The following is a 12,343-nucleotide window of genomic DNA, read 5'->3' as shown; positions in this document are numbered from 1 at the left end:
TGGGGACGTCACAGCTCCTAAGAATTCATGGGCTAAGGCAGGTCCTACGGCCAGGGCCTGCGACGGGGGAGCAGGGAGAGGCCCGTTCTCGCACTAGAGGAGGAACGAGCAGGTCAGGTGAAGGGCAGAGACTGAGATCTGTGTCCGCCCGGCAAGATCAGCAGACGCCCTCATGGTCACCCGTGATCCGGGCCACGCTGCCCCCAAGCCACCTTTGATGAGCACCCGAGTAACTCTCCATCTTCCTTCTTCACCACGTGTTGCTGTGGGAGGGGCAGGGATGACAGTCACTGCTGGTGGCTTTTTTCTCTGTCTCTTCGTGGATTCGCTGGTGCTTACGTGTTTGTGTGTTCCGGTCACTTCAGTCTCCCTTCTTCTTGGTGCTCAGGTGGCCTCGCCATGGCCCTGGCAGCTGCAGCCCCGCTTGGGCTCCTGCAGGGACTGCCACCGTCCTAGGGCGCCCGGGCAGCCCCTTGCCCCATGGCCTCCGCCTTCCCCTCCAAGCAGTGGCGGTCAGTCGGGGCGGCACTCCGCTGTGCGGGCTGGTGGTGAGCCAAGACTCAGGCCCAGGACGTGGAGCACCAGGGCCGGAGGCACCAAGGAGTCCTGCCCTGCGGACGGCCGGGCCTCGGCTCCTTCCCGCTCAGCCTGGGAGCGCGGCGGGAGTCCGGTGCTGGCCAGTTCCGCTCTGGATCCGCGTCAAGGAGCACATGCGTGGCGTGGCCCCAGGTGTCGGGCCAGCAGCTCGACCTCTCCCAACCCTTTGGCTCCCTGTGCAGGTCCTTGCTTCTCCAGGGGAGCGTCCTGGCCAGGGGCTGTAAAAACCCGCCGGGCGCAGTGGCTCACGCCTGTAATCCCAGCACTTTGGGAGTCCGGGGTGGGTAGATCAAGAGGTCACGAAATCGAGACCATCCTGGCCAACATGGTGAAACTCCAACTCTACTAAAAATAGAAAAAAAAATTAGCCGGGCGTAGTGGCGGGCACCTGTAATCCCAGCTACTCAGGGGGCTGAGGCAGGAGAATCACTTGAACCCAGGAGGCGGAGGTTGCAGTGAGCTGAGATCGCGCCATTGCACTCCAGCCTGGGTAACAGAGCGAGACTCTGTCTCAAACAAACAAACAAAACAAAACAGTAAAACCCCCATCTAAGCAAGGGGCGAACAGGACCCAGGCAGCGCATGCGGGAAGGAGGCCGCCTCCTTTGGCTGGATCCCGGCCACTCTCTGCCAACCACGTCCATTTGCATTGGTGGCCCGCAGTCCTGCTTCTGGAGCAGGAGCACAGAGTGGGGAGTCTCCGGACCCCCAAACTCAGAGCCCAGAAAAGCCTCCCAAGGAGGGGCCCTTGGGCAGAGCCAAGGTTCAGCCCCAGCCTGCATCCTTAGCCAGTGACCCACACTTCTGTGGCTTGTGGCCCGCGGCCAGCGTGGTGAGGCACCGCCATGGAGGGCGTGCTCCCGTTCTGGAAGGACGTGCCCTGGGTACATGCATCCCGAGCGTGGCTGATCTCGCCCAGGAGCGACGCCGTTGCTCAGGACCTCCAAAGCCCCGTGCCCCATCTCCTTGTCCTGGCCCTGCGTCCTCCCAGTGAACCCGGTTACTCTCGACAAGGGGGTTCCCACTTGATGTTCTTAAAACCAGACTCGCGTGTGCTCCTGGTCGTGAGCGACACGTCTGATTTCTGGACTGAACCGCGTACCGGGCTGTGCAGTGCACGGCGCACACAAACGCTGGCCGCAGCCCTGCCTGGAGCCACGTGCAGGCCTCACACTGGGCACCCTGTGGCCTGGCCTGTGGCCCTGGGTTCACTCTGTGTCCTCTGGCAGCTGTCCCTCAACAAGGAGCTCATTGACTTCGGCAGCTACGTGGTGGGAGAGACCACGTCTCGGACCATCACGCTGACCAACGTCGGGGGCTTGGGCACGAGTTTCAAGATCCTGCCAGCTTCTGAGCCCTGCGAGATGGACGACTCCCAGTCCATCCTGAAATTAGTGAGTGTGCGCTCGGCCAAGGGGGAGTGTGGGGCCCCACCCCCCAAATGTAGTCCCATGTGGGCAAATGGGGGCGACGATATGAGGGTGTCTACAGTGGGCCTGGGAGGACAAGGGGAGTGCTGGGCCTCCTGAAATCGGCCTAAGCAGAAGAGGCAAGCTTCCGTAGGACACCTGCAGTCATCTGGCCTCAGGGGCGGCGGCAGCAGGACACCCCCTTTCTCAGGCATGCAGCGGCAGGGGCGCTGGCCAGCAGCTCCAGGCCCGAGGGCCCCAGGAGTCCCAGCCTCCCCCGATAGGTCTCTGAAGCCCCAGGTGTGGGGGTGGGAGGGCTGGACAGGTGCACTCCATGGCCGCAGCTGCACCTGTTCCAAATGTGAGTGTGTCTTGTCCTGTCACAGGCAGGGGTGGCCCAGGGCTCAGGCGGAGGGAAGGCTCAGCCTCCAGCCAGCCAAGGAGGAAGGCGGGTCGGACCAAAAGGAATACGTGGCTCCACACTCCCAGGCTGGGGCAGCAGAACCCTGCCCACCCGGCCTAGAGGGAGGGAGGCTGAGGGGTGACCCTGAGCCTCTGGGCGAGCTGCTACTGTGACCCACAACCAGGAAGGGTGAGACGGGGTGGGGGCAGCAAGGAGGCAGCTGAGGGGTCACGCTGGAGCCAGGCCCCAGCCCCCATGCCTGTCCAGGGAGTCCTGGCCGCTGAACAGGAAAAGGAGGTGGGAAACGTCGAAGCTGGACGCTGCGTTTTCCTCTCTAGAGCAGCTTCCTGACCTACGAAGATAAAAGTGTGTACGGCAAAGCCGCCACCAGCATCTCTGAGCAGCCTCTGGAGAGCAACGAGTTCTCCCGGGTGGCCCTGCAGAGCCGGAGGGCGGCGGAGACGCTGGAGCAGCTGCAGGAGGAGGCAGAGCCCGAAGGTGAGCCGGCAGCGAGGCCCGGCCAGCATTCCAGGGCCCTGAGAGGCCAGGGAGGGCTGGAAAGTAGGGAACGTTCCCAGGCCTTCGATCAAGCAAGAAAACGCTCATGCGAGCCACTGAGTGTTGTTTCAGAGCGGATTGAAATGTGCACTCGCGTTGACGGTAACAGAGTCTCGAAGGCAACCTCCAGCGCTGGCCCAGCAGGCGGCCCACGGGGGAGGAGGCTCCTCGGTGCTCTCTGGACGGGCTGCACTTCGGGGGCTTCTGTCTACCTCGGCAGCCAGCGGGAAGGGGCGCCGAGATACAGGAGGGCCCCGCGCCTCCCGCCCTCCCCGCGCCTCCCGCCCTCCACCCCTCCCTCCGCCGCCGGGAAGCGCTTGCGTCTCCTCCTTGCCTCTCTGGAAAGTTCTCCCACACGAGTGGAGATCCGGGAACCGCCCGGCTCCTCCTGTGTGTCTTTGTGGGCTGCGTGTCCCACGCCCTGGAGCTGGCCGCTTCACCGCAGCGTGTGCCAGCCGCCCTTCCTGTCCTCACCCCGTGCGCGCGGCGTTTCCTTTCCTGAGCGAGCCTCAGGTTCAAGATCCTCCTCCCTCCAGCGCACGCTTGGGAGCATTTGTGGTGCACGCTGCTGCGTACGCGGCCACTCTGCACCCCGCTCCAGCCCGTGTGTGAGTTCCCACGGGGCACGTGCTGGGGTTTCCCACCTGCATCACAGGGCGTAGCTAATATCAAAGCGAGTTCTTTTTCTATTTATTTTATTGAGACAGGGTCTCACTGTCACTCAGGCTGGAGTGCGGTGATGCAGTCACAGCTCACTGCAGCCTCGACCTCACAGGCTCAAGCAATCCTCCTGCCTCAGCTCCTGAGGACCTGAGACTGCAGGCACACGCCACCACACCTAGCTAGTTTTTATATTTTTTTAGAGACAGGGTTTCACCATGTCTCCCAGACTGGTCTTGAACTCCTGAACTTACGCCATCTGCCCACCTCAGCCTCCCAAAGTGCTGGATTACAGGCGTGAGCCACCTCACCCAGCCCACCAAGTTCTTTGTTGACCAGGCTGGTCTCAAACGCCTGATCTCAGGCGATACCCCCGCCTCGGCCTCCCAAAGTGCTATGATGACAGGCGTGAGCCACCGCACCTGGCCACCAAGCAGATTTTCTGAACTGTGGGAACTAAGCATTAGAAGACTTCATTAAAATGTGGAGCCTCCCAAAACTAACTATGGATCGATGCAATTCCAACCAAAATTCCAGGAAGATTTTTTAACAGAAATTGACAAGCTTATTGTAACGTTTATATGGAAATCCAAAGGACCTAAAGTGACCAAAACAACTTTGAAAAAAAAAATGTCCACGCCTATAATTCCAGCACTTTGGGAGGCTGAGGTGGGTGGATCACGAGGTCGAGAGATCAAGACCATCCTGGCCAACATAGTGAAACCCCATCTCTACTAAAAATACAGAAAGTTTGCCAGACGTGGTGGCAGGCACCTGTAAGCCCAGCTACTTGGGAGGCTGAGGCACTTGAATCGCTTGAACCCGGGAGGCAGAGGTTGTGGCGAGCCGAGATCGCGCCACTGCACTCCAGCCTTGGCAATGGAGGAAGACTCTGTCTCAAAAAAAAAAAAAGAAGAAAGAAAGTATTGCTGTCTTGCGTGATTCAGATACTGGTATTATCAGACATCAAAAATCAAATCAGTATGCTTGATACATTGAAAAATACTATGTGGTGAGACCCCATCTCTACAAAAATAAATTAGCCAGTCATGGTGACATGCATGTGTAGTCCCAGCTGCTCAGGAGGCTGAGCTGGGAGGATCGCTTGAGCCTGGGAAGTTGAGGCTGCACTGAGCCATGATCACGCCACCGCGTGGTAGCCTGGGTGCCAGTGAGATCCTGCCGAAAGAAAAAAAGGAAGAAAGAAAATACTAGAAAAGGAGGCCAGGCCGTGGTAGCCCGTGCCTATAATCCCAACACTTTGGAAGGCCAGCGCAGGAGCATTGCTGGAGCCCAGATGTTTGGGATCAGCCTAAGCAACGTAATAAGATCCTGTCTCTACAAAAACAGAAACACAAACAATTCATTAGCCAAGCACGGTGGCACGCACCTGCGGTCACCTGAAACCAGGCAGTTGGAGCTACAGGGAGCAGGTGACAGAGTGAGGCCTCGTCTCTAAACACAAAGAAGCTGCTGGCCCCAGAGTCTGACCACCTGGGCCGTGGTGACTCCTGAGGCAGCCAGAGTGGAGGGCAGCTGACCCAGTCACGCCCCTTCCACAGTCAGAACCGGGGACCATTGCGGTGCGCGGTGGCTCACACCTGTAATCATAGCACTTTGGGAGGCCAAGGCAGGTGGATCACTTGAGGTCAGGAGTTCGAGACCAGCCTGGCCAACGTGGTGAAACCCCATCTCTACTAAAAATACAAAAATTAGCTGGGCATGATGGTGAGTGCCTGTGATCCCAGCTACTCGGGAGGCTGAGGCAGGAGAATCACTTGAACCCAGGAGGCGGAGGTTGCAGTGAACCGAGATCGCACCATTACACTCCAGCCTGGAGGACAGAACGAGACTCCATCTGAAAAAAAAAAAAAAAAAAAGGAACTGGGGGCCCTGCGGCCTTTACAGCTCCAGACCCCAGCAGTGATGCCTGCTTCAGAGTCGTCGCCTGCTCCTGAAGAGCCCTGCCGTCCATACGCTAAGCCCAGGACCTGCTCTGGCATGCCCACCGGGGCTCCGCATGGTGACCTGGCCTGGCCGGCAGCCCAGCTGCTCTGACCCCACCTGGCAGCGCAACAGAGGCCAAAGGAGAACGCCCACCTGCACGTGGCCTCTCGAATGGCGTCTGTTCAGGTGCAAAGTCAGCAAAAAGTCCTGCTCAGACTTGCAAGGGAGCAGCTGTGCTACCCGGGGCCTTGCTGACCAACGGCCGGCCTGTGCCCCCAGAACCCAGCGGCATGTGGCGACCAGGAGCCCGCCACGGGGAAGCGCTGATCAGACACGCCAGCAGCTCGTGCCTGTAGTGAACACCCACCTGCAGCTGTGGGCACTTAGGTGACCAGATACGATCACGAGAGAAGAAAAATCCCCGAAAGATGATATAGTGAGAAGTTTTTGGACTTAGCTGTCCTTCCCACTCCAGCCTGTAATACCCTCGCCCTGGGGCTGGCGGGGCGTGAGGAAATGGAGCTCTGTGGGAGAGGGTTTCCTGAGCCCTCCTGGCGCGCTGGGCACTGGCTGCACCTCTCTGGGCCTTGGTCCCCCAAGGGACCACGTGGACGGTTCCACCGTGTTCAGGAAGGACAGAGCCCAGGGTATGGCTTTGGGGGTGGTGGCCACGTCCCAAGGGGGCCTGGGCTGCGCTGCCTCCCCCGCCAACCCTCGCCTCTGGATGCCTCTTCTCTTCCAGAACCAGAGACATTAACCACGACGATGCCTCCCAGCGAAGAACAGACGGAGATCACACTGGGGGAGGTGAGCGGCCCAGCCTGCTCAGGCCTTAACGTACCTGCCACAAGCCGAGACACCGTCCACCTTCCCCCAGCCCCAGCTGCACCCCAGCCCCCTGGCCCTCACCCCCAGGTGGCCTTTCCATCTGACCAGAGAGAGGCCAGGCTCCGCCCACCGGGGACTTGCAGACTCTAGGCGTCTCGTACTGTCAGCTGGCACGGGGCCACCCCCTCCCCAAGCCGGGCAGTGCAGGAACAGAGCCACAGCGTGTTTCCCGGGTGTGGGGCACTGGGTGAAATGGGGTAGACACTGGCAGTGGCCTCCCCGGCTGGGGCACATGAGCTCCTGAGCAGGGGAGGGTGTCGGGGAAGTTCAGGCTGCCTCCGGCTCCCCTGGCTGAGACCCCATGACAGTAAGTCCTCCAAGGGCTGGGCCAGGCCCAGGACCTGTGCGGCCAAGTGGCCACCTGGGGACCCGGGTCCCACCACCTTGCAGCCTTGCAGCCGTGCGCCATTGTGAGGGCTGGGAGGGGATCCTGAGAGCCGTGAAGCCTGGCTGACCCCTTGGCATCTCCTCCGTGCAGATAACACAGGGGGACATTGGCCCCTTCAGCTCCGTCAGGGTGCCCATCATCTTCACCCCAATGGTCCCAGGAGACATCCAAGCCAGGTTCAAGGTCACGTTTAAGAACCACCAGTGCCCAACGGTGAGTACTCTGCTGCCACGCCACACGCATCACCCCAGCGTGCCAGGGGGCCCCTCCCTCCACAGCCCGGTGCAGTGGCTGCCCTTGGCTGCAAGGTCACCATTTGCCCATGCTTGGATGGCCAGTTGGTGGCGTGGATGGCTGGCACCACAGTTCACAACACACATACATGAGTGTGCACACATGGACACTGGCATACACATGTAGGCACAGGGACACAGACACATGCACTCACAGAGTCCTCACACACACATGCACACACAGAGCCCTTACACACACATGTACACAGAGCCCTTACATGCACATGTACACATGAACACACACAGAGCCCTTACATGCTCACATGTACACAGAGCCCTTACACACACATTACACATGCACACACACAGAGCCCTTACATGCTCACATGTACACAGAGCGCTTACACACACATGTACACAGAGCCCTTACACACACATGTACACATGCACACACACAGAGCCCTTACACACACATTACACATGCACACACACAGAGCCCTTACATGCTCACATGTACACAGAGCCCTTACACACACATTGCACATGCACACACACAGAGCCCTTACACACACATTACACATGCACACACAGAGCCCTTACACACACATGTACACAGAGCCCTCACACACATGCACACAGAGCCCTTGCATGCACATGTACACATGAACACACACAGAGCCCTTACATGCTCACATGTACACAGAGCCCTTACACACACATTACACATGCACACACACAGAGCCCTTACATGCTCACATGTACACAGAGCCCTTACACACACATTACACATGCACACACACAGAACTCTTACAAACACATTACACATGCACACACACAGAGCCCTTACATGCTCACATGTACACAGAGCCCTTACACACACATTACACATGCACACACACAGAGCCCTTACATGCTCACATGTACACAGAGCGCTTACACACACATTACACATGCACACACAGAGACCTTACACACACATGTACACATGCACACACACAGAGCCCTTACACACACATTTCTTTTTTGAGTCAGGCTCTCGTTCTGTCACCCAGGCTGGAGTGCAGTGGCAGGATGACAGCTCACTTCAGCCTCTAACTCCAGAGCTCAAGTGATCCTCCTGCCTCAGCCTCCCAAGTAGCTGGGATTACAGATGTGTGCCACCATGCCTGGCTAGCTTTTGTATTTTTAGTAGAGACCGGATTTTGCCATGTTGGCCAGGCTGATCTCGAACTCCTGACCTCAAGTGATCCACCTGCCTTGGCCTCCCAAAGTGTTGGGATTACAGGCGTGAGCCACTGCATCTGACAACTTTCTATGTTTAAAAATTCCTCTGCACCCCCTACGTACCCCCTCTGCCCCTTGGGCTGGGGCGGTCGCCTGTCCCAGGCGGAGGCTTCTGGCATCCTTGAAAGTGTTCAGAGTCCTCGGCTCAGCCCGCAGCACCAGGACAGCACCACTGTGTAGCAGCTTCCTGCTGGGTTACTGCGCTTCCCCGGCCCGGGCTTGGCAGCCCTCCCAGAGCCTCACTCATCCTCTCCAACCTCCTGAGGCCCCAGGAGTCAGTGCTTAGGGAGAAACAGATCTCATGATCTCGGCTCACTGCAGCCTCTGCCTCCTGGGTTCAAGCGGTTCTCACACCTCAGCGTTCCACGTAGCTGGGACCACAGGCACACGCCACCATGCCTGGCTACTTTTTGTATTGTTTTTAGAGATGGGGGTCTTGCCATGCTGCCCAGGCTGGTCTTAAACTCCTGGGCTCAAGCAGTCCTCCCACCTTGACCTCCCAAAGTGCGGAATTCCAAGTGTGAGCCACCGTGCTCGGTCCGAAAAAGGTTTTTTCTAAACACCTAAACATGTTACTGAGTATGAAGCTGAGTGGTAGGTACTTGGTGATCCAGTATTCTGTTCTAGTAATATTTGAACATTTTGAAAATGAAAAGGGGCCAGGAACGGTGGCTCACGTCTGTAATCCCAGCACTTTGAGAGGCCGAGGCAGGCAGATCACGAGGTCAGGAGATGGAGACCATCCTGGCGAACATGGTGAAATCCTGTCTCTACTAAAATACAAAAAAATTAACTGGGTGTGGTGGCGCACACCTGTATAGTCCCAGCTACTCGGGAGGCTGAGGCAGGGGAATCACTTGAACCCGGGAGGCAGAGGTTGCAGTGAGCTGAGATCACGCCACTGCACTCCAGCTGGGCAACAGAGCAAGACTGTCTCAAAAAAAAGAAAAAAAGAAAGAAAGAAAAAGAATATTTAGCCAGGCGCAGTGGCTCAAACCTATAATCCCAGCACTTTGGGAGGCCAAGGTGGGTGGACCCCCTGCGGTCAGGAGTTTGAGCTCAGCCTGGCCAATAGGGCGAAAGGGTGTCTCTACTAAAAATGCAAAAATTAGCCAAGTGTGGTGGCGGGCACCTGTAGTCCCAGCTACTTGGGAGACTGAGGCAGGAGAATCGCTTGAACGCAGGAGACAGAGGTTGCGGTGAGCCAAGATCGCTCCACTGCACTCCAGCCTGGGCGACGGACCAAGACTGTCTCAAAAAAAAGAACATTTTAAATGATATGAAAAGTGTCGCAGCAGCCCGAAGAGTCAGAAAAACTCAAGCCCATGAAACCTTCCTGCTGGGAGCTGCGTCAGTGCTCACTGATGCCGCCTGCTTTGCCCAAGGAACTGCCTGTTGCTGAGCTCATGTGTCCACATTCAGCTGCATTTTAGGGTCATGGGCATGGCCATCGACGTGCCGGTCTGGGTGTCAAGGCCCAGCGTGGACCTAAAGATCTGCATGTACGACCGGCTCTACCAGGACTCTGTGCTCGTGCACACGCGGTGAGCCCCCTGCCCGTCCCCACACACGCGGTGAGCCCCCGCCCGTCCCCGCACACGCGGTGAGCCCCCGCCCGTCCCCGCACACGCGGTGAGCCCCCGCCCGTCCCCGCACACGCGGTGAGCCCCCGCCCGTCCCCGCACACGCGGTGAGCCCCCTGCCCGTCCCCGCACACGCGGTGAGCCCCTGCCCGTCCCCGCACACGCGGTGAGCCCCTGCCCGCCCCTGCACACGCGGTGAGCCCCCTGCCCGTCCCTGCACACGCGGTGAGCCCCCGCCCGCCCATGCACACGCGGTGAGCCCCCTCCTGTCCCTGCACACTCGGTGAGCCCCTGCCCGCCCCTGCACATGCGGTGAGCCCCCTGCCCGCCCATGCACATGCAGTGAGCACTGCCCGCATGTGCACAGAAGGTGAGCCCTCTGCCCGCCGTGTACAAGCCGTGAGCCCCCCAGTGGCCAGCAGGGACACAGTGCCTGGGGCGGCCACGGCTGCTGCCCAGGCCCCGAACATCACCCTCTGTAGCAAGGGGGTGCTCAGCGGACGTGGTCGGGCAGAGTGACCTTGGTGGGGGTGATCCAGGATCACCCGGGAGGTGCCAGTGTCATCATGGGGGCCGTCACAGGGGAAGGCAGGAGGGTCAGAGTCAGGCTGATGTGGAGACACCGCGCTGCTGGCTTCCAAGACCAGAAGGGCCCCAAGGCCGGGACACTGCAGCTTCTAGAGGCTGTGAAAGGAGAGAAGTAGCTCTCCCCAGAGCCGCAGAAGGCACAGCACTGCCCACACCTGGGCCTTAGCTCCGTGGGCTCCCATCTTGGCCTCTGACCTCCAGGATGCGGGGTCTTTGGTGTGGGACCCTCCACTGGGGCAAGTCCTTTCAGCAGCCATGGGAAACGCACCGCCCGCCTGGGCCCGGCCGGCATCCTCGGCCCCTCGTGCACACAGGCAGGGTGAGCGGCCGCAGGAGACCCAGAGCCCAGAGGAGGAAGCTTCCACGTGCAGAGTGGGGCGAGGGCTCCAGACACCAGAGCAAGCAGCCTGCCCTGAAGAGCCACGCCGGCGGGAAAGGCAGGCGGAGGCGAGGCTGGGCTTGCGAGGTCTCCAAGATGGAGCCCCAGTGAGCTAGCTCCAGGAGCAGGGCACGGATGCGGAGGCCCCCGGCCCCAGCCCCAGGCGCAGCCACTGCCGAGGGTGACCTGGGTAGGAACGGCTCCCACAGCGCCTCCCTCCTGCTGTCTGACTCCTGCGGGCCCCCACACAGGCCGGGAACGTGCAGTCTGCAGGTGGCCCTGGAGCCAGCGCAGGTGTCAGCGTCATGGCTGCTGTGAAGTCTGCTCACCTCTGGCATCTGTCCTGCCACAGCCTCTCGATGGCCCTGGAAATGTGACAGAAAGGGCCCTGGTGTATCTGTCGGGCACTGGGCGCTGGGTGGGGCCCAGCTCTGTGAGTGGTCTCCGGCTGTGGCTGTGGCTCTATGGGTAGTCTCCGGGGCTGTGGTTGCAGCTCTGTGGGTGGTCTCCGAGGCTGTGGCTGAGGCTCTGTGGGTGGTCTCCGAAGCTGTAGCTGTGGCTCTGTGGGTGGTCTCCGGCTGTGGCTGTGGCTCTGTGTGTGGCCTCTGGGGCTGTGGTTGTGGCTCTGTGGGTGGTCTCTGGGGCTGTGGCTGTGGCTCTGTGTGTGGCCTCTGGGGCTGTGGTTGCGGCTCTGTGAGCAGTCTCTGTCTGTGGTTTCATGACCTCATCGTAGCCACGTGCTGGTTTGCACAGACTCTCGCCCTGCAAGGGAACTAGAAGGCAGAGCAGCATCTGCTGGACGGGGAGGGCAGGGTCTCTGAGCACCTGGATGCCGCCTCGCATGGGGCCCCAGGGGTAAGGGTGCAGTGGTCGGCGTGCCGGGTCACACTGTGAGTGCCTCTGGATAGTGGTCCGAGGTCAGAGGCAGGTCTGAGGTGGATGGAGGCGGGGCTACCGCAGCATGGGTGGCTGTCACGTCGAAGCATAAGAGGGAGGAGAGATTTCTGCTGCCGCGCCCTCCACATCCTCCCTCGTGGATTGCCTGGGGTGGCTATGGTGGGGTGGCCATGCCACTGTGTCTAGCAGAGGCTCAAAGACAGGGAGGGGAGGGGGCCTTCACTGTGGGAACAGGGAGATCCAGGTGGTCCTGAAGAGGCCGTTGGCTTGAGAGAGCCAGAGGCAGAGACCGGATGCAGGGCCCGCCAGTGACTGGTGGGCACCTCGGCTCTCTTGGGCTGGTCTTGACTTGGAGGCTGCCGTCATCACTGAGGCCTGTGGCCATCCCAGGCCCCCACGTGCCCCATGCTTGAGCTGCAGGCTGTGGGGACGCCCTGGGCAGGAGGCGGGCAGAGCCCTGAAGGAGGCAGTTGCACCCCTCGTGTGCCCTCCAGGGCCCCACCCCCAGGGGCTGCCTGGCAGGTGCTCT

The 12,343-nt window shown here is 60.0% G+C and overlaps 1 protein-coding gene across 2 annotated transcripts in view; it reads left to right on the top strand.

Moving 5' to 3' along the window:
* Nucleotides 1-12,343, top strand: part of CFAP74 (cilia and flagella associated protein 74) — a 71,832-nt gene that overhangs the window by 41,661 nt on the left and 17,828 nt on the right. For both annotated transcript variants that reach the window (XM_064371974.1, XM_064371975.1), the window contains 5 exons: nucleotides 1,827-1,991; nucleotides 2,748-2,907; nucleotides 6,317-6,381; nucleotides 6,941-7,063; nucleotides 9,790-9,911. In XM_064371974.1, coding sequence (XP_064228044.1) covers nucleotides 1,827-1,991; nucleotides 2,748-2,907; nucleotides 6,317-6,381; nucleotides 6,941-7,063; nucleotides 9,790-9,911 — 635 coding nt within the window. The remainder of the gene's footprint in view (nucleotides 1-1,826; nucleotides 1,992-2,747; nucleotides 2,908-6,316; nucleotides 6,382-6,940; nucleotides 7,064-9,789; nucleotides 9,912-12,343) is intronic.

Source organism: Aotus nancymaae, unplaced genomic scaffold, assembly GCF_030222135.1.
Source record: "Aotus nancymaae isolate 86718 unplaced genomic scaffold, 86718_ANA_hifiasm-v0.15.2.pri h1tg000250l, whole genome shotgun sequence".
NCBI lineage: Eukaryota > Metazoa > Chordata > Mammalia > Primates > Aotidae > Aotus > Aotus nancymaae.
Note: the sequence above shows the minus strand (reverse complement) of the source record. Positions and strands in the feature narration are given on the sequence as shown.